General features: G+C 34.5%; 1 protein-coding gene and 2 pseudogenes across 2 annotated transcripts; 1 reads left to right on the forward strand and 2 right to left on the reverse strand.

The window, feature by feature from the left end:
• Window positions 1-113: 113 nt before the first annotated feature.
• LOC145611423 (U-box domain-containing protein 34-like) lies at window positions 114-4,577 on the reverse strand (annotated as a pseudogene). The gene is made up of 10 exons (XR_014106379.1): window positions 4,421-4,577; window positions 3,313-3,434; window positions 3,047-3,168; window positions 2,752-2,873; window positions 2,565-2,682; window positions 2,387-2,456; window positions 2,164-2,265; window positions 1,585-2,013; window positions 603-1,352; window positions 114-308 (listed from the first exon to the last, which is right to left on the reverse strand). The product of XR_014106379.1 is annotated as a U-box domain-containing protein 34-like (transcript).
• A 10,080-nt stretch (window positions 4,578-14,657) lies between these two features.
• LOC145610517 (BTB/POZ domain-containing protein At3g03510-like) lies at window positions 14,658-16,618 on the forward strand (annotated as a pseudogene).
• A 329-nt stretch (window positions 16,619-16,947) lies between these two features.
• Window positions 16,948-24,563, reverse strand: LOC145610302 (lycopene epsilon cyclase, chloroplastic-like). The gene is made up of 11 exons (XM_081665627.1): window positions 24,051-24,563; window positions 23,461-23,632; window positions 23,133-23,268; window positions 22,913-23,023; window positions 22,736-22,838; window positions 22,361-22,504; window positions 22,176-22,283; window positions 20,476-20,572; window positions 20,213-20,341; window positions 19,459-19,591; window positions 16,948-17,883 (listed from the first exon to the last, which is right to left on the reverse strand). The coding sequence occupies exons 1-11, from the start codon at window positions 24,381-24,383 to the stop codon at window positions 17,718-17,720; spliced, it is 1,632 nt and encodes a 543-aa protein (XP_081521753.1). The 5' UTR covers window positions 24,384-24,563; the 3' UTR covers window positions 16,948-17,717.
• Between the last annotated feature and the right edge of the window lie 244 nt (window positions 24,564-24,807).

Genomic DNA, 24,807 nt, shown 5'->3' on the forward strand with positions numbered 1-24,807 from the left:
TATAAATGAGGATGAAAGTAAAAAAAAAAGTTGATGGTAGAAAAGGAAACCCAAAGAATAAAACTCAAATCTTTGCGAAAGCTATACAGTCATTAACGGGTTCACCTTCTTCGTCAGGGATGTGTAGAAGCCAAACGAGATTTCCACTCTTGTATGGCGGTAAGCAAGGTCATGTTGGGAGTAAGATTAAAATGAGTCATTTTTTGCTTAGTCACTGGAGAAATGTCATGCCTTTCGAGCCATGCTTCTATTGCTCTACGCTCATATGTAAATCCGTCTGCTGCAACATGTGGATCATCCATGATTTCCTGCAACATGACACAGAAGGCTCAATGATGATCTAATACGGAGTTTATAGCTGTTTTGTTAAAGTGCTTGTGCTTGAAAATGTTTCTGTTTAAGCTATTAGCTCGTTGCTCTTGTCAATGGATGCTGTTGAGAATACAGAAGACTACTGTCTCAGACCATTTTACAGTTAGAGCCCCAATTAAGGGCGCTTTCATGCAGAGTTTTCTATCAAAATTTTGCTAAGTATGTAGCATTCATCAAAGCTTTTATGTCAACTAGCAAAAAAGAAGGAGAATTCGGAGAATGAAACTTACATGAAGAATAGGGCAGAAGTAGTGACTGGGTGCAAAAATGCTGTTTCGTTCGACTTTCATACTAGCATCAGCAACATCAGCAAGTTTCCTCAGAACCGGAAGAACAACTGTTTCAAGGTCTGGTCTATCTCTGCATCTGAGCTTACAACATTCTAATGCAAGCTTAGTCAACTCCTCTACCTCTGCAAGTGGCCAGTCCTTAATGGAATCATCTAGTATATACGGCAAGGAACCACTAGCAATCGCGTTCTCCATGACCAATAAAAGCCCATTTGGACTTCGAGCTGTTAATAACTGAAGAAGTATTATCCCAAAAGAATACAGGTCTGATTTTGGTCTGACAGTACCAGTTCTTTGATATTCTGGATCGATATAGTATAGGGTTCCGGCAAGCAAGGAGTTACCAAACATTGTAACTGAATCTGGAATGTTATCAGATACAAGTTTGGCTAACCCAACATCACTGATTTTAGTCACATAGTTTCTTCCTAACAGGATATTCCCTGGTTTGAGATCACGGTGTACAATGGGTTCAGGTTTTCTGCGATGTAAGAATGCAAGGCCACAAGCAATTTCAAAGGCTATACGGAATCTGGCAAACCAAGGAAGAGGTGATCTTCCTTTTTGGCGGAATATAAGCTCTTCTAAGCTTCCGTTTTCCATGTACTCGTACACAAGGCAGCCCATTTCAGAACATACTCCAAGTAGTAACACAATGTTTGGATGGCATAGTTGGCTCAAAATTCTGATCTGCAGAAGATTATGCAGAACATCATGAGACTTTGCAGGGGCAACCGGTATATAGAAAGGAGTTGATGCAAACACATTCGAAAATTTTAAGTTATTGAGAAAATATGAAAATGGGTCTGTGCAATCTATGAAGGTGGAAATTTTGACCTTTTACAAACCCAAAAAAAGCTTATAAGGTGGTTATTTTCTCTCGTCTTTTGTAATATGGGGCGAAACAAAAGGGGAGACGTACCTCTCTGAGAAACTCTTCCTTCTTGTCTGTTGCATCATGCTCAAGCACCTTTATTGCAACCGGTGTGTGATCAAGCGTACCTCTATAAACTTTACCATAGCCACCTTCACCAATAATTTTCTTCTCCGAAAAGTCTTCTGTTGCCACTCTAATTTCATCTGGTGTGTACCTTCTAATTCTCCTTTCATTTGAAATGAGTGCGTCAACAATTTTTTGTCTCTCCTTGAACTCTTTCAAAGCATTGAGTTCTGCTACCTGCCTTTCATAAGATTCTTTGGCTAGTAAATTTTTAGCTGCTTGAGCATCTTTTTCAGCTCGCAATAGCTTCATTTTTTCTTGCTCAGCAATTTTCTTCATGGTTTCTTCTCGTTCTGTAGCAGCATTTATCTTCTCTGCTTCCACAACACATTCCGAGGAAAGAATTCGTACCTGCAAATTTTAGCACATAATCATTTTCCCCTGATGCTGATAAGTGCAGTAGACTTCAGCTTTTTAACACGGCGTGTAATTTAGTAGTGCAAAGTTAAATATATATGATGGAAAAGTATGTAACTGCTGTGTCAAAAATCAGACTCCTACCTTCTTTTGAGCATGGACTAGATCTTCACAAGCTCGATTATACAAAGCAAGGGTAGTTTGTAACTCTAATCGCAGTTGTTCTACATCATTATGCAAGTCAAACTGCAACAAATTGACAGTAAAATATACAGTATGAGAACAGTTCAGAACAATCTTGAGAACAAAAGGTGCAGAAGAAAGACGAGTAACAACTATCCTGAGAAGAATCACAAAAAAAACACACCTGCTCATAAGACACAAGAGTATCAGCAGTGGACATTTGTCCGATTGAGGAAGCATCTGTGTAGGCAGAAGTCGTGGAGCTATGACTAGTATTGCTTCGAGCATTGATTTCATTACTGTTAGACCCTCGACGTACATCTGATAAAGAGATTGATTGACTAAATTCTGATTGTGAGTATCCTGTACTAGGCTCAACTGATGAGGAAGAGTGTAGAGGTGTCTGCCCTGTCGTCACCACTATAGGTAATTTATTCCCACCGGTTTCTGTTGACACAGTCTGATGTCAGTTAAATTTACCTCTGGAGGATTACAGATGCAGCAAGATCACCCTAGCATTTTCGTAAGAAAAAGAAGTAAAACACATACCGTTTGTGGTCATTGAACTAGCAACTTTAGTCTTCACTCTTCGTTTAGATACAACAAATATGTCACAAATATCAGGTGCATTTTTTAGCACAAGTTGTGGTATTCCATGGCCTTTTATCCTCCTGACAATCAAAATGCTCGAAACTGTTAGCTTACAGAACATACAGACATTGATGACAGGAAAACTGCAATCAAATGCTATAACTCTGGACCTCAGTAGTAACCATTTGATCAATAAAGAGTGTAATATGAGCTAAGATCACTAACTAATAATTAGTTCTGAAGCCGTGTTTACCTCCAAAAGCGATTCAGTGATTCAGACCCCAGAACTAAGCTTCTGACATTCGCCTTCAGTATATAGTCGACAAGTCCAGCAGCAATGTTGTCATACTCTATCAGCAAAGTCTCAAACTGCATCTGAAAAATATATGAGTTCAACATTTTAATGCTAATGGATATGTCACAACTTCACATTTACTACAATAATGGAATGATTATCATCTACTTCCTCCGTTTGGAAATAATCAGACATCAGAAGGAGACTAAGCTAGGAAACACTACCTCGCCTGGTTTATAGAGTCTTCTGTATTGCAGGAACACTGCTTGAGATTTTTCTCTAACATCCTCCATGTACTTTGCCACAACTTTTGTGTCTAACTCTGTGATTGGGATACTATTTCCGGCTGAAATATGAGATAAAATAATCAGCAAGAGATTAAGAAATACTTCTAGTTTTTTTCAAGTGCAAGTGTTAGAATTTGGGATTCCAAATGCATTGTATAAGAATTCAATCGATCCATAGCTTTTCTAGAATTTTCGAGTACTTTATCTGTTCCTTTTTATTTGCGACATTTTTCTTTTAAGCCTTTTCTCTTTCTTATTTACCACATTTTCATACGAGCAATAAGTTTTCATCTTTACTTTTTCTCTAAAATTTGAACTCACATTCACCCACTCATTTTCCCTTTTCTCATGAGTCTTGTGGGGGATTTTTTTGTGATTTCAGTTGATGTAGCAAATAAAACGGGACAGAGAGTTTTTTTAATACAAAAAAGTTCGAAAATGCCAATTACAACAATGCCCCCTTACAACATATCCATGTGAAATGCGTCATTGTATGTGATGCGGGGAGAAAAAAAAATGACTAACACACACAAAATAGAAAAAAAAAAAATAAAAAAAATCAAAACATCCCAAAGAGGAAAAAACATTATATTTTAAAAAAATAAAATAAAATAAAATAAAAAAACAGAGGAAATGCTCTATAGTCTTCGATCAACCAACTCTTCATAATATGAAAAGCTATGAATAGAAAGTATAATTTATGTAAGATATAATGAAAATGTATTGATCACAAATACACATATTACAATATTTAGTTTACATATCAAAAGCCAAGTTTGAGAAAGAAATAGTCAACAATAAGGATTTTAACAATATTTTGGTTTTGTAAGGAAATTCTCAAATGATCTACAAATTATGATGCATAGCTAAAAAAAGTTTGATTAAATTTTGGTACAAAAATTAGTTTGGATCATATTGACATAAACCCATCAACCACATAAATCCAATTTTCTTTTCTTTTCTAAATGATGAATAATAATATTGGTAGATTAAGATAAAACTAAATAAAAAAATGTTCATTTCATGAGAGGAAGAGAGGCATTACATGGAGTTGGTATGTGGGTGATGGTAGGCATGACATGAACTAGGACAAAGTGATCAGCTTGAGACAAGAGATTTTCGACCGCCCATTTAACGGCGCGTTTGCTTCCATTGCCACCTCCATTACCACCGATGTCAACAGCCACCGCGATGGTGGTCATCGGCGCTAGCTAGCTTATCTCTTTGCCTGTAAAAGGATGACTATATATGGTGGCCGATTTTCTTCAGCCTTGAGGTGACCCTTTTAAATAAGAGCTCACTCTTTTTATTTACAAAAAATGCAATGAACATACAAGTTTTGTTTAGAGACGAAATGTGGGATGAGAGGGGCACGTAATAATAATGCAATAGGGGTCGTTTGACTTTTATGAAATGGACATATATGATATATCACAAATATAAAGATTTGGGATTTTGGCTCAAGGATATAAAAGCTTTGAGGATTTTGGCTCATGGTCTAATTGGTCTTATGATTCGTTTCCTTTATATATTAGTGCTTGAAAAACAGTTTTAATTAGGTAAGGTAGACTTGCAATAATTTATGTAAATCGGTTTTAAAAATATAAAAAATCGCATCTTAAGTTTATTAAGGAAGACTTGAAATAATTTTATGTAAGTCGATTTCAAAAATATAGAGAATCGCATCTTAAGTTTAATCAAATGTATTAGTTTCACAAAAAATGTAGTTGACTTCTAAAAATCTCACATTAAGAATTTTAAGGTAATGGATGGAATGGAAACCTATGAGAAAATAAGTTGACTTTATTTTTTCGTTGGCTCTTCTTCTTTTAGTAAGGCAAGGGATTATCTGTCTAAAGGGAATGGGGAAGAGGAAGTGATCTTTTGATTTTCCAATTAACCTTGCTAAAAATTGGGGATCTTAAAAAAAAAATGTGAACCAAACCGGATGACCCACCTCAGACCAGACCGATTTTTTTTAGTCTGGTCTTCGGTTGAGAAATTAAAAAACTGTCTTTAATCCGATCCGATTCAAAACTCCTTAAAAATCGGTCTTGGACCGGAACGGTTTAATTATTTATAATTTTGAATAAAAGCTATATAATGCTTATTTTATACCTTTAATATGATAGAAATAGTATATTTTATGTTAAACATTCAAAATTGTTAATTACTAATCATTTTTTTTATTATGTTAATGTTTTTCACATTTTTTTTTTTTTTTTTTTTTTTTTTTTGGTTTTCACTTTCACTTTTTCATAATGCTATAAAAACATTTGAAAAATATAGTATTGTTTGGTATTGAACAAGTACGGGCAAATTACTTTCCTGCAGAGATTTAATTTCCTCGTGTGTGTACTATCAGACTCTTTATCCCTTGATTAATGGATTAGCTTGACTTTTTCCTCAAAAAATAAAATAAATAAATAAGGGCTTGTTTGACATTGTTTTTTGTTTTCAGTTTTCTATATACATATATATTTTTTTTTAAATTGAAAACCAAAAACATAAAACAAAAAAAATGTGTTTCCACTTTTCTATTGTCAGTTTTCAAAATTATCATGATTTTAATAAGTTTAAATAATTTTTAATTCATTATGTGACATATATTTTATGATTTATAAAATAAAAAACCATAAAAGAGAAAACCACAGTGATACCAAACAAATCCTAAATAAAGCGATTTTTTTCACTAGGATAAGGCGGCATAATTAAATACAAGTAGATACCTTTTGTATATAATTTAGTGCATCATACATCCCTGATTTTTACAATATTTGCAGAAGTATGATGTAAAGAGAAATATTAGACAATAGTATTTGCCGGTATTGCCTAGACCTGGCAAATGGGTCATTTGGTCGGGTTTGGGTCGGGTCACTTTCGGGTAAGCTCATTTCGGGTCAGCTAACATTCGGTCGGGTCGATTCGGGTTTCGGGTCAACTTTGGGTTAGGTATCAGGTCGAGGCCGAGTCGGGTCAATTTTTGGGTCGGATTTGTTCGAGTCGGGTCAATTTTGGGTCAAGTATATTCGGGTCATGGTCGGGTTGTTTCATTTTTGGATCAAGTTCAAATCAATAATTTTATGGAGAGCAAATTTTAGCTTATGAGCTTAGCTACGGTTGAAAATGAACAATTTGAGTTATTTTTGGCACAAGACAGTTTTTGTTCAATTATAAGGTAATTTTAGGCCGGGGCATTTCTGGTATTTGGTCTGTTCGGGTCAATATCGGGTCAGTTCGGGTCAATTTCGGGTATCAGGTCTATTCGGGTCAAACACTTTGGGTCAATTTCGGGTCGGGTCAACTTCGGGTCGGGTCAGTTCGGGTGTCGGGTCAGGATTGGGTCAACTCCATTTTCGGGTCGGGTATAGGTCGGGTCGGGTCAACTCGGGTTTTGGGTCATTTTCGGGTCAACGTTTTTGTGTCTATTTCGGGTCATGGGTCGGGTCATTCGAGTCGGGTCAACGGGTCAGGGTCAGGATTGCCAGGTCTAGTATTGCCACAAATTAACACATATATTTTGAGAAAGTAGTTTTGTAAATAACATAAACTTTAATAGGATTAACTTATATATAGTTAAATGATTTTTTATTTTTTTACTATATAGTTGTACTCTCAGTCTTACCTTCCCCCCCCCCCCCCCCCCAAAAAAAAAAAAAAAAAAAAAAAAAAAAAAAAAAAAAAAAAAAGGGAGATACTCTCAGTCTTACCTTGGATAATATGCAGTTTGCTAACAAAGTAACAAGCTAGGTAAAAAGATAGTACCATTTCCTCAAAAAAAAAGAAAAAAAAAAAAGATAGTACCATTAGATAGTTTATTCGTATTATTAAACCTTGTAATGGTATTATTAAGCCTTCTAATGACACACATATATTGTTCTAAGTTTCTATTAATACACTTAAATATGTAGATGATACACTGTACTCTACTCTATGGTCTAATTGTGTCAACAATTTTTCAATGGTACTGTACAAAATACTCCATCCGTCCCCTTTTGATAGTCCCTTATAGATAAATTTTAGTCCCAAAATATTCACCCCATTTGTTTTTTCCAACAACCATTATTATTAATTTTTACCAAAATTCCCTTCAATTTGCAACAATACTTGTGGAAATTTAAATTTCTCATATAAATTTTGTTTTCCCATGTATTTTTATTACTTTCTCTCTCAACTTTTTTGCATACCCAATGTCAATTTACTTTTTTAATGTAATTTAACTATTCTTATATGTGTTTATTAATTCCCGTGAAAAATGCCCATAAGGGACTATCAAATGGGGACGGAGGGAGATCTTTATTGTATCAAAAAAAATACCGTTAGAATATTCAATGACCTCTTTCAATCTCTCATTTTTGTCAATAATTTCTTCAAAACATCGTGTGAAAAGACAGCACTAAACGATATCTATGATGCTCAAACATGTTGAGTATGTAACTTGAATTACTCTCGATATTATGGAGTAAATTGCATGCATTGCATTTTGCATCAAAACTAGTTTTTGGCCCGGGCGATGCCCCGGGTCATTGTTTGTATATTAAAAATTATAACAATATAAAGATATAAATTATACACCTAGTTAATTTCAGTAAACTACACTATCATGGTATCATTAATCGACAATTGATTTTGAGATGTAACATCAATAAATCTTGTAATCACGTAGTGTAACTTTCTAATTTTTTTTTTCCATTTTATGCATGTGCCTAATTAAGCGTGTGACATTTTGAACCATCTCACTTTTGAAAGTTTCATGTAAATACTACTCCGTACTTTAGCTACTACTCCCTCCGTCCTCAAATGATAGTCCCTTATGGCCTATTTTTAGTCCCAAATTGATAGTCCTATTTGCTTTTTTCAAGTACCATTAATATCAATTTTTTATCAAAATTCTCTCTAATTACAACAATATTTGTGCAAATTTATCTTTCCTATATAAATTTTGCTTTTCAATGTACTTTTATTACTTTCTCTCTCCATTATTTTACATACCCAATGTAAATTAATCTTTCCAATGTAATTTTACTACCTTTATTTAAGTTTCTTAATTCTCGTGATTTTTGTCCATAAGGGACTATCAAAAGGGGACGGAGGGAGTATAAATTTTTGGCCTTATGTGAGATTATTACGCCGCAATGTATTGAGGTGGAAAATAAAATTATTATTACATATAAAATTGTCCTACCATACTTATATTAAGTGCTTAAGTCCAAAAAAATAAAATAAAAATAAAAAATTAAGTGCCTAATAATGTTGTTAATTATATTAAATTATGTCATTTTTGTGGTATTTCCCCTGAAAAGTTCTAGTATTGATTCAACATTAAACCTCCAAATATATAGAGAACTTTAGAAAATAAACTCTAAGTAGGTCCAAGATATTATTTAATTATAGGTTGATGCAATGGACCAAGAATATACGTATATTATTAGTATAATTTAATAGTTTAATACTCATAATTAATTAAGATTTTATTTAGGCTGCAGGCTTCATAGAATCCCGAATCGAGCATGAAGAATGCGGGGAATATGCTGTGGATGGAGATTATCCTCGAAAGCTACCATCTTTTTTAACTCATTTTTGGGTCTATTAATCATTTTGTTTGATTTTATTTATTTATTGTGCTTAGGGCATATGAAATTGACACATACAAGGCCTTTACATCTTCGGCTGTTAAACGCGGGTCTGGGCCGCACCCGCAAACCAAGAGAGAGAGTTCACTTCACAAGATCAAAGAAGATTCCATCCCAAAACCATATGACAATAGGAGAAGTAGCCTTTTAGCCTTATAAAGTGTTTAACTCTCTCTTCTTTAATCAATGTGGGACTCTTACATGTGTTACTTGGTGGGATATACTTCAACATCGGCTAAAGCTTGATTATCCTCACATTATGGGTATTACTTCTTTTTGTTAAAATCTGAACAAATTATGAAGTATAGATCTCAAACTGCACCTAATTTTTTCAAACCGCACTAAACCGCACCGTAAAATGTGGTTTGGTGTGGTACGCTGCGGTTTACAGTTTAACCATATTTTTTTAAATTATAATTATTCTTTTTAAAACAAAACTATTATTTTATATTGTAATTACTAATTTATAATTCAAATATTAAACTCTTTTTTTAAACTTTAAGTAACTAATAGTCAAAGATTAGCTCATATATTTTAGTTCTTTTATATATTTTTTTAAATAAAAATACAGTATAATTAAAAACCGCAAACCGTATTAAAGTGCGGTTTGGTCTAAATATTTTTGTAAACCGCACCAAACCGCAAATCGCAGTTTGGTCATTTTAAATCCGCACCTCAATTTTGAAATCGCAAACCGCACCAAACCGCAAATTGAGGTTTTGTGCGGCCTAAACCGCACACTGTATAGCCCTAGACATACATACATGTATCATAGCATACTAGTAAAATTCAAATAAAAAAGACTAAATAATTAATAAGGGCATGTTCATATATATTTATTGAATTGAGCTGAATTAAACTGAATTGAACTGGAATGAGATGAACTGAACTGAACTAATTTGTATATGATGTAAGGAAATTAGAAATTGAACTGAGCTGAATTTAAGATGAAATGAACATGCCCTAAGTCCCGAAAGATTTAGACTGATGATCATTTCAAAATTGTAAATTTTAGACCACGTTATCTCAAATAAGACTACATGAGTGCTCTTTTCACCTCTATATTTTACTGATTTGAACTCATTGACCGACTTATCAAATCTAATACATCCTCCGTTTCTTTTTAGTTGACACGTTTCTTTAGTCACGATTGTCAATGCACTTATTCAATCATTAATATCATTAATTATCGATAAGCAAAAATTATGAAAAGTTGATACTTTGAAAGTATATAATGTAACGAATCTAACAAGATCCCACCTGACTATATTTTTCATTACGTATAAAGCACAAAATACGGTCAAAGGGAGGTGGATGAATAGTGCTAAAGTTAAAACATGTCAACTAAAAAGAAACGGAGGTAGTATGAATTTATTATAGTTGAGAGCTGAAAATGGATAGACTTTGTTACGGAAATTGAACTTATTTACTATGAACTTAACATATCTAAAGACTTATAATCGCATATTTAACGAAACCTCTCTAAACTCACTTTTCCACAAGTGTGGAAACAAACCTAGGATCAACTATAAAAAAATTGTTATTATTTTTGTTTGTATTGTGCTTTTGACTACAAGTAAACAATTATTTTTAGGCCTTTACTCCCCCAACTAAATATACACCTCAAGAACCTTCATATAAGAATCATTTTTGTTAATAGAAAAGACTCAAAGAAGAATTAATTTTGGATTAATATGATGGCAATGATTAATATATGGGTAATGTCAACTGCATAGAATTGTTGCACCAACCATATAAAAATACAAAGTATTACAATAATTTGAATATTTATATGGTTTGACCAAGTCAATTAGGTTAACTACTTCCATTAATCTGAATGTCTCCATTCTGTCAGACAGATACTATTGGTGAAGCAAGAAGATTACACAAATCAAAATTATAACTTGTAACTGGCAATATATAGCTGGAAAAATATATTTGAAAAAGAACTATCTTTACATTCATGAATGTGAGATCATGATTAGAGGTGTCAATTCGGATAACCGGATGGAGTTTGGGTCGGGTCTGTTCGGGTCGGGTCTGCTCGGGTCGGATATGTTCGGATCAAAATTATCCTTTTAACTCGGATCGGGTCGGATCGGGTCAAATTCAGGTCGGGTCAAATTCGGGTCATGGTCTATCGAGTCCGAGTCAGATATGGGTCGGGTCAACTCCAGATCGGTTCACTTTCGGTTCGGATAAATTTGGATCGGGTTTAAAACGGGTTTAACCGGATAACTTCGGGTCGGATGAATTTGGGTCGGTTGATTTCGGTTCGGTCAAGTTCGGTTTGATCAAGATAAGGTTGATCCGTTGATTCATTAAATGGTCAGTTTCGATTCAATTCCTTTTTGTGTTTGGCTAGATTTTGGTCGAGCTGACCAAATTCATATCCAAATAAGGTTATTTTTAATCTAGAGTTATTATTGAGTTTTTACCTTATTATTGGTTCAATATGATTATTAATTATGAAGCACGAAGTTTTAGTTTTCTCATATGATCAAGTTATGTATAATTTTTATCTTAAAGGAAAATTGAGATTGAATAATTATCGATAACTTATCATACCTATATAAGTGAGACCGAGCTAGTGATTGATGAGTAATAATAGTTACATATGGTGATGTATACAAAATAGAATATCAATTTTTTAAGGTTATTACAAGGCTACAACTCTTCATCAATTGTACAATCTTGCGAGGTTATGAGTTCTGTACAATTAGTTTAGTTTATTACTAATTCAATTTGTATAAGATATTTGTTAGAGTTGTTAGAATTACTTTATTACTAATTCAATTTTTATCTTAAAAACTTGACATTATACATAGTGATAGTTAATTGTTACTACGTACATTCTTTTTATTTGAGCATAAATTATTGCATATGTATGTAGTGTGTATATAACCGTACGATATATAATGCCTATAATTCTAGGATAATGCACAGTTGTAGAGGAAGTAGTAATGAAGGAATGTTATGTATTTGTAAATACATAACAACGATTAAAATATTCTAAAAACACATGGTAGAGAGAGAAAAAAAGGAGAGAGATAGGAAGAGAGAGTTCTTTATATGGACCCCACCTACTTTTTGGTCAGATTGTCTCACGTGATGGGTTTGTAGTAAACTTAAGACTTCAGACTATTTCTTTGTAGTAAAAAAGTTAACTTATTAGTAATTAGTAAATATATAGTATAAGAACTTGAATAAAAAGGTCAATAATCAATCATGGTCGGGTTAAATTCGGATCGGGTAAAAATCAAATCGAGTTAAAATCGGGTCGGGTTAATATCAGTTCGGGTCAAAACAGATCGGATCTGATCGATTATTTGTCGGGTCAATTTCGGATCGGGTTGAGCTTGGGTCGGGTCAAATCGGTTCGGTTGAGTTCAGGTCGGGTCAAATCGGATTCGGGTTGAGTTCAAGTCGGATCAAATCGGTGCCGGGTTGAGTTCAGATCGGGTCAAGTTCGGATTCAGGTCGAGTTCGGTTCGGTTACAGATCGGGTTTGGGTCTTGAATTTCTCGGATCAAATCGGATCGGTTACAGTTCGAAACGGATAATTTTTTTCGGGTCGGTTCGGGTTTGACACCTCTAATCATGATGTAGTCACAAATAATGTTTTCTTATTCTTCAAGGATACAAATTTTATTTATGGTTTCTCACAGAGATTATGGGTGTGTTCGGCAATAGTGTTTAGGTAGCTATTGAGTAATTTTAGTTTTTGACTGGGTCAAAACACTACCTGATATGACTATTCCCTTTTATTTTGTAGAATTCTCCTTATTTATGTTGGTCGAATCAAAGTTAGGGTCTATTTTGTTCACCCTATTTTCACTTATTTTCACGTAGTTTATTAAGTTCTGATAAGTTTAATTTAGGAAAAATAAGTTCGGTATTTCTGAGTTATTGATTAGTTATGCTTCTTCATCAAGATGATGGTACTAGAATAAGCTTGCCTAAAGCGTATATTGATCTAATTAAATGAAAAAAAAAAAAAAAGCATGGCACAACATTCGTCCAAAAAGGCTTAACCCAACACAAAATAATCCTAGTAAGTATTAAGCTTTCTTTGGCCCCTTTTTCTTTGGTTTGGGCACCATTGACACGAAAATACATTTTTAAGGTTTAGTCAAACCTCCAGCATTTTCCAATGTCATCTTTACTCAAGTCCGACACTCCTCCATGACAATTGACAAAACATTACCAAAATACAAGGCATGAATTCCACCAAGACCAGCATTGACTTCCTAATTTGTAACATTGTAAAAGACTAAAATATGCATGCTTTAAGCCCACATAAACACTATTAGTGATAGAGTATAAAACATATAAGGTAGGATAATAAATGGTCACTCAAACAACCATCGATGGCGCGCTCGATCTCTAAAGGCCAAGAGACGGCGCTACGACGGCTAGCCACCATCAAAGCACCACCGGGGAGATGACGAACCATACAAAAATGGAAAATAAAATAAGGGAATAGAGAAAATTTTAAATAACAAATTTGGTTTATAAAAGTTACGAAAGTTTGGCTTGGTCACACCACCCAAAATTTTAGGAATTTTTTGCGGAAAATTTAAAAAAAAAAAACGGTAGAAAGAAGTTACTTGAGACTGACTAAGCAGCATATTACCAAATATCTCGCTAATTTTCAAATTTTAATTTTTCAACCTAGCATATTACTCAACTACTTGCTTCTTTCTACTTAATTTAATTCCTTAAACTGCTTAGGTAACAAAATACAGTTCAACCTTCAATCAACAAGGTAAGATATTAATGATTTAATTTTCTATTTTCAGTTCATATTCATTTTTTGTTTATATTTGCTAAAATTCTGTTTTTTATGGTGTATAGAGGAGCTTTAAATAGTGATAATATAGACGGGATTTGATACCAGTCTTGAAAGTGTAAACAACTAAAGTAGTTGACATCCACGAGTTTGGTTTTTATAATGGCTCGTATTTTCTATGTGTTTGTCTTCTTCGGTTATTATCTGCTGTTGGGTATGTATTAGCTCTGATTGTACATAGACACACTCGTGTTACGATGAGAAATGAATGATTATATGTCTCTAACAACTCTGAGTAGGTGATTAATGATTGTAATTCCATTTTACTAGTTTAGATTATGTTACAACTTGTGATATCGAAATAACCATTTGAAAAGAAGTTCAGTATAAGCATGCCTCTCTATAAGAAAATCGATCAGCTTGTTTTATAGGTTTGTTGTTTAAGGTTTCGACAAAGTGTATCATTGATGTGAAAAGGATATAGAGTGATCGACATAGATTGGTTGGTTAGACAGACGAAATATAATAGTCAGTGACCCTTGCTGCCCTGAGACCAGTTGATTCATTTACTAGTTGATTCTGACAAAACTCGAGTTCATAGGTACTAATTGGAGTATTTGTTCTTGAATTGTAGCACAATTTGTTGCGAAATAACTTAATTACTCTTTCTTAATACTAGTAGAATCAAAGATAAGCATATGTAAATGCTTGTGTTCAGCATTAACAGGAACTTGATTTATTTCATCTAAATAGTTTTGGTCAATCCATTTTTTTTGAAATCTACAATTGATTGCAAACACTAACTGTTTTTTCTGTTTAACAGGTACTAATTAGGGACTTATTTAACCAATTGATAACTCGAATTGCATCACCAAAGGGTACATTGCTACAATATGGTTCCGGCAAGAACTAAAGATTCATCATCTTGGTAATATAATTACTTTCATTTCACTTCCGAACCCACACCATATATCTATCACAAATATAATTAACCAATTTTCTCATGCTCATTTTTCAGGTGTTTGAAACACACAAATCCATTAAATAGTCACAGCTCAGTATGTGATGCCACCTTAAAATTAGACCAAGTAAGTATTCTTTCACCAAAATCTTCCGAATTCTTTACTGAAATTTTAAATTTATTAATTTTGTTCATTTTTTTATCTATTGTGGACTATCTAGGGACTCTTGGCTAGTAGATCAGCAACAATAGCCTCCTTACTAAGAAACAACCCTTCGGAAAACCTCTCTGCCTTCATCAAAGAAATACCATTAGAACGCGAAGCCTTAGAGCTCATAGCAAGATTTTGCCATGGATTGGATGTCAAGATGACAAGTGAAAACATAATCCCTGTCATCTGCCTTTCTCACTACCTCGAGATGACTGAAACTCACAGCCCGAATAACTTACTCCACAATGCCATCACATTCTTAAAAGATAAAATCCTTCCTAGTTGGGACCAGACTGTAATATCTCTTCGAGCATCAGGGTCTGCATTCCAGCAGGCTGCAGACAATGGGCTTTTGAAACTCTGCATTGAGGCTCTCACGGACCGTGCACTATCTGACCCTGCTCTCCTGGGACAACCCATCATGGTTGAGCGCGACAGCAGTAGCAGCAAACACTTGTATTATAAAAATTATGCAACGAGGAGGAAGCTCTTTGCTGGTGCAGATCATTCAGATACATCATCTGAAGATCTAGCCTCATTGCCGGTGAAAATTTATGAGCCAATCATCAAGGGGATGATACAAGCCTACAAGGCCAAGTCCGACAAGAGAACATCATCGGATCTTTATACCAGTACTTCAAGAAACATGCATCTGATGTCGAAACCATTGAAGCCATTGAGAGACTGTTGCCTGCTAGTACTTTTACCTGTAATAACAAATACCCTCTGTACCCTTACACCCTCCTGTTTGAGATGTATACCTCTGCAGTCATCCATGGCGCGAATGCAGACTGCATAGCTTCCTTAGAAAATCGAATTGGTAAGGAGCTATACCGCGCCACAACTGAGGATCTTCTTAAATTAGACCTCGATGTTGAGAGCCTAAAGCAGATACTGAAGGCATACTACGCCAATTTCACTGAGGATAACCCTGCAGGACTAGTTGCAGTGGCAGAACTCATGGAAAACTACTTAGTACAGGTAGCAAAAGAGAGGGAAATAGATGTCAGGAGCTTCACAGAACTGGCTCATATGGCAAGTTCGACATCCAATGTAGGGGATTACCGTTGCTCAGATGGGATATACAGGGCAGTGGATCTGTACTTGGATATGCACAGAGAGTTAATTGAATCAGAAAAGGAGGAAATATGCAGAGTTTTGGATTTTCAGAAGATGTCATCAGAGGCTTGTCAGCACGCGGCCTTAAATCCTAAGTTGCCCTTGAGGGTGGTGGTGCAAGTATTGTTTGTGTCGCAGTTGCAACTAAAAGATAACATCAGCAAAGCTGTTGTGGAGTATCCTAGTATTAGCAGTGTAAAACACGGACAACAACGAGGAAGCGAAGAGATTAGAGTAGTGGAGGATGATCAGGAGTTGGATGATGAAAGGGAAGAGATTCAAGGGTGCCATGAAAAGAATTGTTGTGGGAAGAAGAGTAAGAAAAAGGTGGGTTTGTGGAAAGGAATGAAGAGGAAGTTTGGGTGTATGGGAAGTAATGATTACGAAACTTTGCATGATTGTAGCTGCCAAACCACAAAGAAGAAGAACAAAAAGGAGCACTCTTGAAATATTTTGTTTAGTTTAATTACATAGTTTAAAACTGACTTTTTAGGCCTGTTTTTCAATGAGTTTAATGAATGTTTGAATTAATTTGGATAATGCCATTTTCATGTAATGATTTTGTGAGTAGTAGCATTATTGAACTGTATCGGTTTCCTTTTTGTTCGTCTCATTTGTAATATTTTTTTTTTACTTTTTTTTTTTTGTTTATTTTCACACGGATTTTTTTTTAGGAGTGTTATTTGATTCATATAAGAAAAAACACATTCATACAATCTTGTTAGATCATTATGGTTTCAAAATCTATACTTTTTCTAATATGTAATTGAAAATTTTAATATAGAGATGTGGAACTAACAGTAGAGTAAAAAGTTTAAAAAACACAAAAAAACAAAAAAAAAAAAAAAAAAAAAAAAAAGGCAAAACCAAAACGTCAAAAATCAATTATCAGTTAACTAGACACTGTCGATGTTTGCCATTCCTTCAATTTAGTATATGAAGGGAAAACTACCTTTAGACATATCAATTCTAGTGATTTTACTTGCTTTACATATCATATTAAAAGTAATGAAGATTCATGCAATGTATAATATGATTACAAAAATAAGGCCAAATATTAACTTTTAGCCCCCATAATAAGTAATAACAAAGAAGCTTCCAATTGGCTCTTAACAGAATAGGCAGCTATGTGTAACAAACAAGTAGCTTTCTCTACTCCCTGCCGGATCAGATCTAAGAAAAGCATCTACTCCCCACAGATATCTGTAACCCGATGGCGAATTATTTTTAGGTAATTGTTAAGACGACTACCATATTTACATGAACAGGCATCTAAGAAAAGCATCTACTCCCCACAGATATCATTCATATCAACAAGTTAAATGGAGGGCGTAACACACAAGTCCGAGGAGCCTGTGGAATTGTAGAACAGAGGGCGTAACACACAAGTCCGAGGAGCCTGTGGAATTGTAGAAAAGTTGGTCTTTAACGAAGATCACTAACAAGATTAGTTACACGGAGAACGCAGCACAGGTTTGAGGAGCCAGTATATTGTAGAATAGTTGGTCTTCAACAAAGATCACTAAACAGATGAATTCTAAACCAGGAACAAGTTTGGACACATACCTACAAAACCTTTTATTCGTTGTACCTTTTTTACACCAAGATGATCTTACTGTATTACTGTCATAGTGTCATGTAAGTTCTTATCATTGTCGCTCCTGTAGGATCGGACAATAGATGCCTTATAAGACCCATTCTCAGATCATTCGGAGCAATAAAGAACATGTAAAAGGCAAACAATATGAGATCAGCTGAAGAGAGATTAGAACCAAGGAATCCCTCCCACATCCTGCAAAGGAAACACGAAAATCTGCCTCAAAATCTACATAAAGATGGTGGTTAAAGAAAACAAAAGCTCAAGACAAATGATGCAAGTAGATAGTATGATTAAAAATACTTAAAGCATTTAGGTAAATGTAAACGCGCAGACAAACAGACAGAAAGGCTCAACTTTTCTATGTCCGAGACAATCCCAATGACATTTAGGACTATGTTTCATGATGATGCTCACGTCATCTATATGATTATTTGATCAAATGTTTGATACTTATGGCTTGCCAAGATAAGTATTCTGCAGCTGGAGTCATTGATTGCTGAATCCAACTATGTTATGTAGGACTGCAGGGTAATCAAATAAATCAGCATCTACTCGAGCTACTTAATTATTTTGTACTGACATCAAATCATTAATCGAATATCTGGATACATGATCAACTTAACATTTGCACCTTTTGCCAACAAGCTTACAGCAATACAGCCTTCTATATACCCTGCTAATGGGTAATGCTATCAAAGGTTCAACTGGTTTTACTTTCTGAAGACTAGGGTTTTATTTCAATAACGGACATTAAAACTAAAATCATACTATGTAGGTTACTATTATAGGAACCAAAATGTGAATTTACCCAATTTATGACATGTGACTTTTCCTTTTCTTTTATAATGATGATTTCAGCAGATAGGTGTACTGCAGTGCTCCAGGATAGGTTCTAGTCAACTAGTTAGGTGGTCATTCAAACAATCATTAGTACAAGGTTGCAACTTTGCAGCATTGATACTGTTATGAAAGATAGTCAGACACTTGAACAAGCATGGCCTAAAGAGATCCACAAGCTGTTTAAGAAGGCAAGAGCGATTAGAGTTGCTCTCGTAAGAGTCACTCTTAACACTAAATAATAGTGAAGTGCTAATATAAAAATAACAAGATGAGAAGGAACAGCAACATAACATACTTGCATTTTTATATCATCTCCACCAAATATCAGTCTTTTTACCATTGGCCAATGGCAAGGTTCATGCGCTTTTTCTCATATACAAAGGAGGAGGGTAATTCGTAATTAGTAATTATTAATAGTAGAAATGGCTTCATATTCAAAAGAGAAGCGTCAAAGAACAGGGCCTTACTGTTTGATTTCTCTAATTTTATAAAAACACTAAGCAGTGAGTCACAACTTCCAAGATGACCCAAATTCAGTTGAGTGATATCATTAACTTTATGTGATTATAAATGAATTCTCCGGTTGATGAGAGCATTTACAATACTTCCTGTCTGGTCAATGACTTCACAGTTGTGGTCAACTTGATGAATTAGACAGGAAATTCAAACATTCTAAACATAAAAGATTTCGTGGTTGAACCTTCACATTGTCTCTTGATTAAAAATCAGATAAAGTACACAAATGTAACCGATTACTTTTAGTTGTTTGCTATTTAGCATCAGTCTCCATTAGATGATCATGACTCCAGTTGGTAAATGGCATATTCAGAGTTATTCAAGCAAGATAAACAAAATGCAAACGTCATTGACTGTGGATGCCAAATGCAATGAGAAATGAACAGAGATGGCATAATATGCATCAATTACCATTTTGGCACTCGGAAAAAGGTTCGGAAGAATGTCCTGATACCCTCAGTATCAAGCTGAACTATAAGTGATAGACCAAACAGGAAGAACGCTCTCTGACGTTTCCTTTCTTGTGGCCAAAGAGTATTCCAGGCTGCACCAATGGAAAAAAGTTAGCAGCAAATTTGGATTTACCAATAACTAATTCCAAGAAACTACTGATTAATTTTATTAAAAAATAAAGTTAGCAAAACTAAATAACAATCCCCATTTTGTATCTCAATTATCTTCCTGTCAAAAAATGAAGGCAACTTTAAGCCTTCAACAAGTACCTCATAGGTTTTCTTAAGTAGCGTACAAGATGTAAATATTACTTCTTGTGCACAACATATACCATAAATCATGACCTTCCCAGAACATTTCGCATTGAATATACAGTTCTTTACAATTTCATTAAAGGCATGTCATCCATTGTCCTGAATTAAGACACTTCAAAGCATCAAAAAAGCAAAATCATGACCGTCCATTGTCCAATGATGCCGAAAATTGCAAAAGGAATATTATATATAGGAATAGTATTGGTTATATATAACCAATACTATTCCTATAATTTTTGTGAATCATGCATCGGTTTTTTTAGCTGACCTTGTCTTTCAAACACATTAGTTTATCAACACAAAAAACTAAAAACAATAACTTAATGTTTCATTGAACTATATACAATACCGTTAAAACATTCAATTTTAATGCATTAGGAAAATTAGAATGTACACACCTTGCATTGAGATATTCTCCACGTTCATCTGACGCAAAATTGCATTTTTTGAGAGATCATTCTTGATCAAGTTTGCAATTGCAGAAGCATACTTTGGAGCTTCTGACAAAGATCTTACAACTGAATAACCTGTGGGAGAAGCCAAAGAAAATGGAAGTTACATCACTTCAGAGCATATAAATTTCATAAATCTTAATAGCTTTTAAGATGACACAAGATTATTGCATATTGTTATAACATAACAGAAATCCAGCTTGTCTTACCTGTGGCTGGATGCACCATGCTTGCAGCAGCACCAAATGCAAGGTTTCTTTGCTCTGTATTTGGTAAGGACCCGCCAACAGGTATATAAGACCACTCCTGCATCAAATAGAATGACTATTACAACAATAACATGGGTGATGTTAACAAGTAGAATATAGTATCAAAGTAAGCAAGATATGCAAGTGACAATGTTATAAAACAACAATAAAATTGTTTTGGTAACCCCTATACCCTGTTCACAAAGATGATAGAATTTTCAATAACCCTTAAAAAGAGCTTTTAGTAAAAGAGCTACATAAATTAATGATGAAAAAAGAGCTGCAAGGTTCAAGTACTCAAATGTAAAGGTGTTATTAGAGACTGCAATTGAACTGGATGTCTCTTACTCTCTTAGAGCCTTAATTTAGGGAGACATCTTGCCATAGAAGAGGATGAGAGGTCAATGACTCAATGCACTTTCAACCTTGTTGGCTGTTTTAAATCTTCAATACTGATCATAAATCGACAAAGGTTAAGGCAAGCTGTAGAACCTTCCAGCATTTATCATCAGTCCACTACATCAGAATTATATCAGTTTCAAAAGGGGCAGAACAGGAAATCCACCTCTTAATTTTTTCCTTGTGATTGCTCAGTGCAGAATCAAAGTTTTTCACTTTCCAGTACAAGGACATGTCCAATTATGTTTGGGAATACATGTATTTTCTTGGTACATATGGTCTGCTTGGATGTTTCATGGTATCCTTAACAAAATAGAAGAAGATTGGTATGATTCTACACGTTTCCCCGAGTGTAATGCAATAAACTAGCCTAAAAGAGGGAGGGAACGTAGGCAGCATAATTACTTGTTAGAATAAGCTCGGAGAATTTAGTCAGTTGTTAAGACTTAGAAATGCTATATAAAGAAAAGATAAGTGGGGAGAGATCATGGAGAGCAATTTTGAGAGTTTTCCTAAAATTTGTTACTCTTGGAGAAAATAAGCCTCATGAATGCTTGTGCTTATCATATGCTTCTGTAGTTTTCATTTAGCCGATCTTAATTAGCAATTTTTTGGCTCTTAATCATCATCTTAGTCTGTCCAAGCTTTATAATCAACATGTATACTTAATTGATTTCAGAAACTATATTAGGAAAGGATCGGTGAGATAGGTAAAGGTGATGGCTAATTAAACTAAGCTACATTCATGTTATACCTATGTAAAAAAAAAAAAAAAAATAAAAAAAAAAAAAAAAAAAGCAAATTCATGTCTCTGGAGCTCAATGAGCTGGCAGATAATTGGAGCCAGAAAAGTGTAAAAACAGAGCAAAATTATTTGCAGTAAACATTCTACACAAACACTAGTCCTTGCAGCAATCTTGCTATATGCCACACCCATCTAAAACTAGATCTTTATAGGGTTTCTAACCTCCCATAGAAGTGAATTTACTCAATTCTCCCACTAGTCTCCACTAGTACCTAGTAATTTTGAAACATTTCAGGAGGGAATGACAAAACATTACAGGTTCACTTTTTAGCCTTTGCTTCAATTAACCGTCAATAATTCTGTTATAGGTTCCAGTCAATAAACAATTTTACTTGTATCATTTCCCTTCTTTTCTTTTTTGTTGGGCCATTTGAATGGAAATTATTTGACTATTTAAACCAATAAAAGAGAAGAGTAGTTGTATGATGTATCATGTAAATATCAACAGCAATAATACCTCTTCATATGTTTTAATGATACGAACACCCATAGTTTGTAATCTTGTCATAAGTTTTTTCTGGAGCAGATCAAAGGGCATTGCATCTGCTGAAGCCAAGCAAGTCTCCTGCATTTATAGTCTTGAGACAACCATCATAGAGAGGGAAAAGAACACAATACACATATACAATATAGAAGGCTAACCTCGAAGAAGATCCTAGTCGGCGACAATGGCATTGCATACAAGAATGTTGGATATTTTGCCTCCAGAGACTGAAGGCTCTGTTTAGAGTGGTCTCTATAGTCCATAAACACCATCAAATTGGGATCATAAGGACTGTTTTCCACCTATAATCACAAGGAATTAATTTATGAAGTTGGATACTATGAACTAGAGAGCGATTCAAAATCCAGATTAAGCACGTGTGTCATTTGGCTTGAAATCTTTAGTTTGAATAATTAATTTTTTTCCAAAAAAATTCTCAAATGAGTGAAGAGAATAATTTATAAGGGTATAACACAAATCTACCCAAAAAATACTTGTGTTCAATACAATATCTCAAGCTATATACAACATACCTCCACCTCTACACCATAAGCTGTTTGTACACAAACCCTTGGACCACCCACTTCATACTCCAGAAGTTTCCCTGAAGCTGCTCCAGAAGCAACAGTTACAAGCCTAAAATGATAAAATGTCAATAAGTATGTACATTACAATTCTACTACAATAAACAAAAGAAGAAAGATATGCACCTGCAAGGAATAGTGATATCGCGTTCACAAGCAACAAGACTATGTCCACCAGGTCCTTCCATAATCCTTTCGACTTTTGCATTCAGATAAGAGACACCTGACTCCAAACACCTAACAAAATTAATAAATTACATAACTATATAAAGCTGGCAAATAAAATCAGGCAGCAAAAGCTAAATACCAACAAGCAGATTATGAAATGACCAAATGTGGTTTTTACCTTTGCACCAACTCGTTGTGAAGTAAATGTCGGCTGACTCTTCCATAGGATCGACCAATATATAAAGGATCATCATCATCAATATAGACAATGGTATCACGCCAAACCTGCTCTATACAGCCTCCAAGTCCCAATGCTGAAATATGATGTATTGGTTACACATTCAAACTTGAAAGTGACATTTCTAGCAAAACTAAATTAGACAAAGGAACAAACAAATTAAAGCAAACACACACTCACAAAAGAAAGACATCATCACTAATTTGGTTTCCTTATTAAATTTTACAACTCAGATGGATTAGTATATGAATGAAGAAGACAGAAATACCTCGAAATTCATCTTCCCAAACGCCGTAATTATTTGTAAAAGGAAGATCAGGACCAACAAGACCAACTTTTAATCCTAACTTAGCTGATTCTGCTGCCAAAGCTAGACCAGCTGGACCACAACCAATAACCACCATATCCAGCAATTCATTCACGTCTGAAATTTGAGGCAACTGCAAACAAATGAACACGAATAAGCTCACAAAAACGCAATATCGAGTACGTTTAAGCATTTGGAAACAGCATACAACATCAAGATTTATTGATCTTCCAAACAATGTACAACCTAAAATATCAAAAAAAAACAACAGCAAAATAACAGAGTCACCAAAGTTTAACATTCAAACAATGCTAATCCAACTAGAACTTAAGAACCTTACACCTCAATTTTTCGAGCATTGATTTCCACTAATTGGCAACAAAATGCAACAAATTAAAACAATCAAACATAAATTCATTTGATTCTACCAATCAGTATTCATGATTTTCATCATTTAATCAACAAATAAACAACATAAACACGATTATAATTGAAATTTCAACTTCAAAATCAACATTAATTTCAAAAAAACAGATTCCAAAACACTAAACCTTATCAGAAATTCTGGACTGAGTTTCCATAACTTTAGTCTGCTGCATTTGAACATACAAAAGCTCAGAACCACCAGCTTTGATGAAATCTTCTTCATTCGCAAAATCTTCAGGCGCAACAACACAACTACTCTCACTATTCGCACTCCTCAATTTACTACTTCCACTCCTCCTACTACAACTGCGACTACTAGAACAATCTACAACATTTAAGCAAAACTTCTGGAAACTTCTGCGTTGTTTAATCATCTTATACCTCAAACTATCGTAGTTCAATGGTGTAGAAACCGCCATTGTTGCGAACTTCGAAGCTCCGAGACAATAATACTCCATTACTGCAGAATAAAAGAGAAGTATGAAGATTGAAGATGAGAGGATTAGTGTGAGTTCAATAATGGAGGTGATAGTGATTGAGGTTTTGCCATGGAAGAATGTGGAAGGTTTTGGTGGATTTTCTCTCTCCTCGTTTTCTGTATGGGAGAATCAAGAATGTGTGGGAGATTGTGTGGTGTAGTTGATGCCATGAGCATGGTTGTTTCTGACATTTTGGATAGGGCGGGGGATTTGAGCAACCAACTGTCTGATTTCCAAGTGCTACGTGGCAAGTTCTGATTCATTCGCACAAAAATTGAGTAAAATCTTCCGGATATTTAGGATTGTAAATTTTTTTATTTTTTTACCGCGAATTCTCAAGGGTTAAAATTAAAGATCAGTCATTGATGTGTTATGTAAGGGTGTGCAGTATAGCCAGTATTTG

The sequence above is a fragment of the Chenopodium album genome, chromosome 24, assembly GCF_948465745.1.
Source record: "Chenopodium album chromosome 24, dcCheAlbu1.1, whole genome shotgun sequence".
NCBI lineage: Eukaryota > Viridiplantae > Streptophyta > Magnoliopsida > Caryophyllales > Amaranthaceae > Chenopodium > Chenopodium album.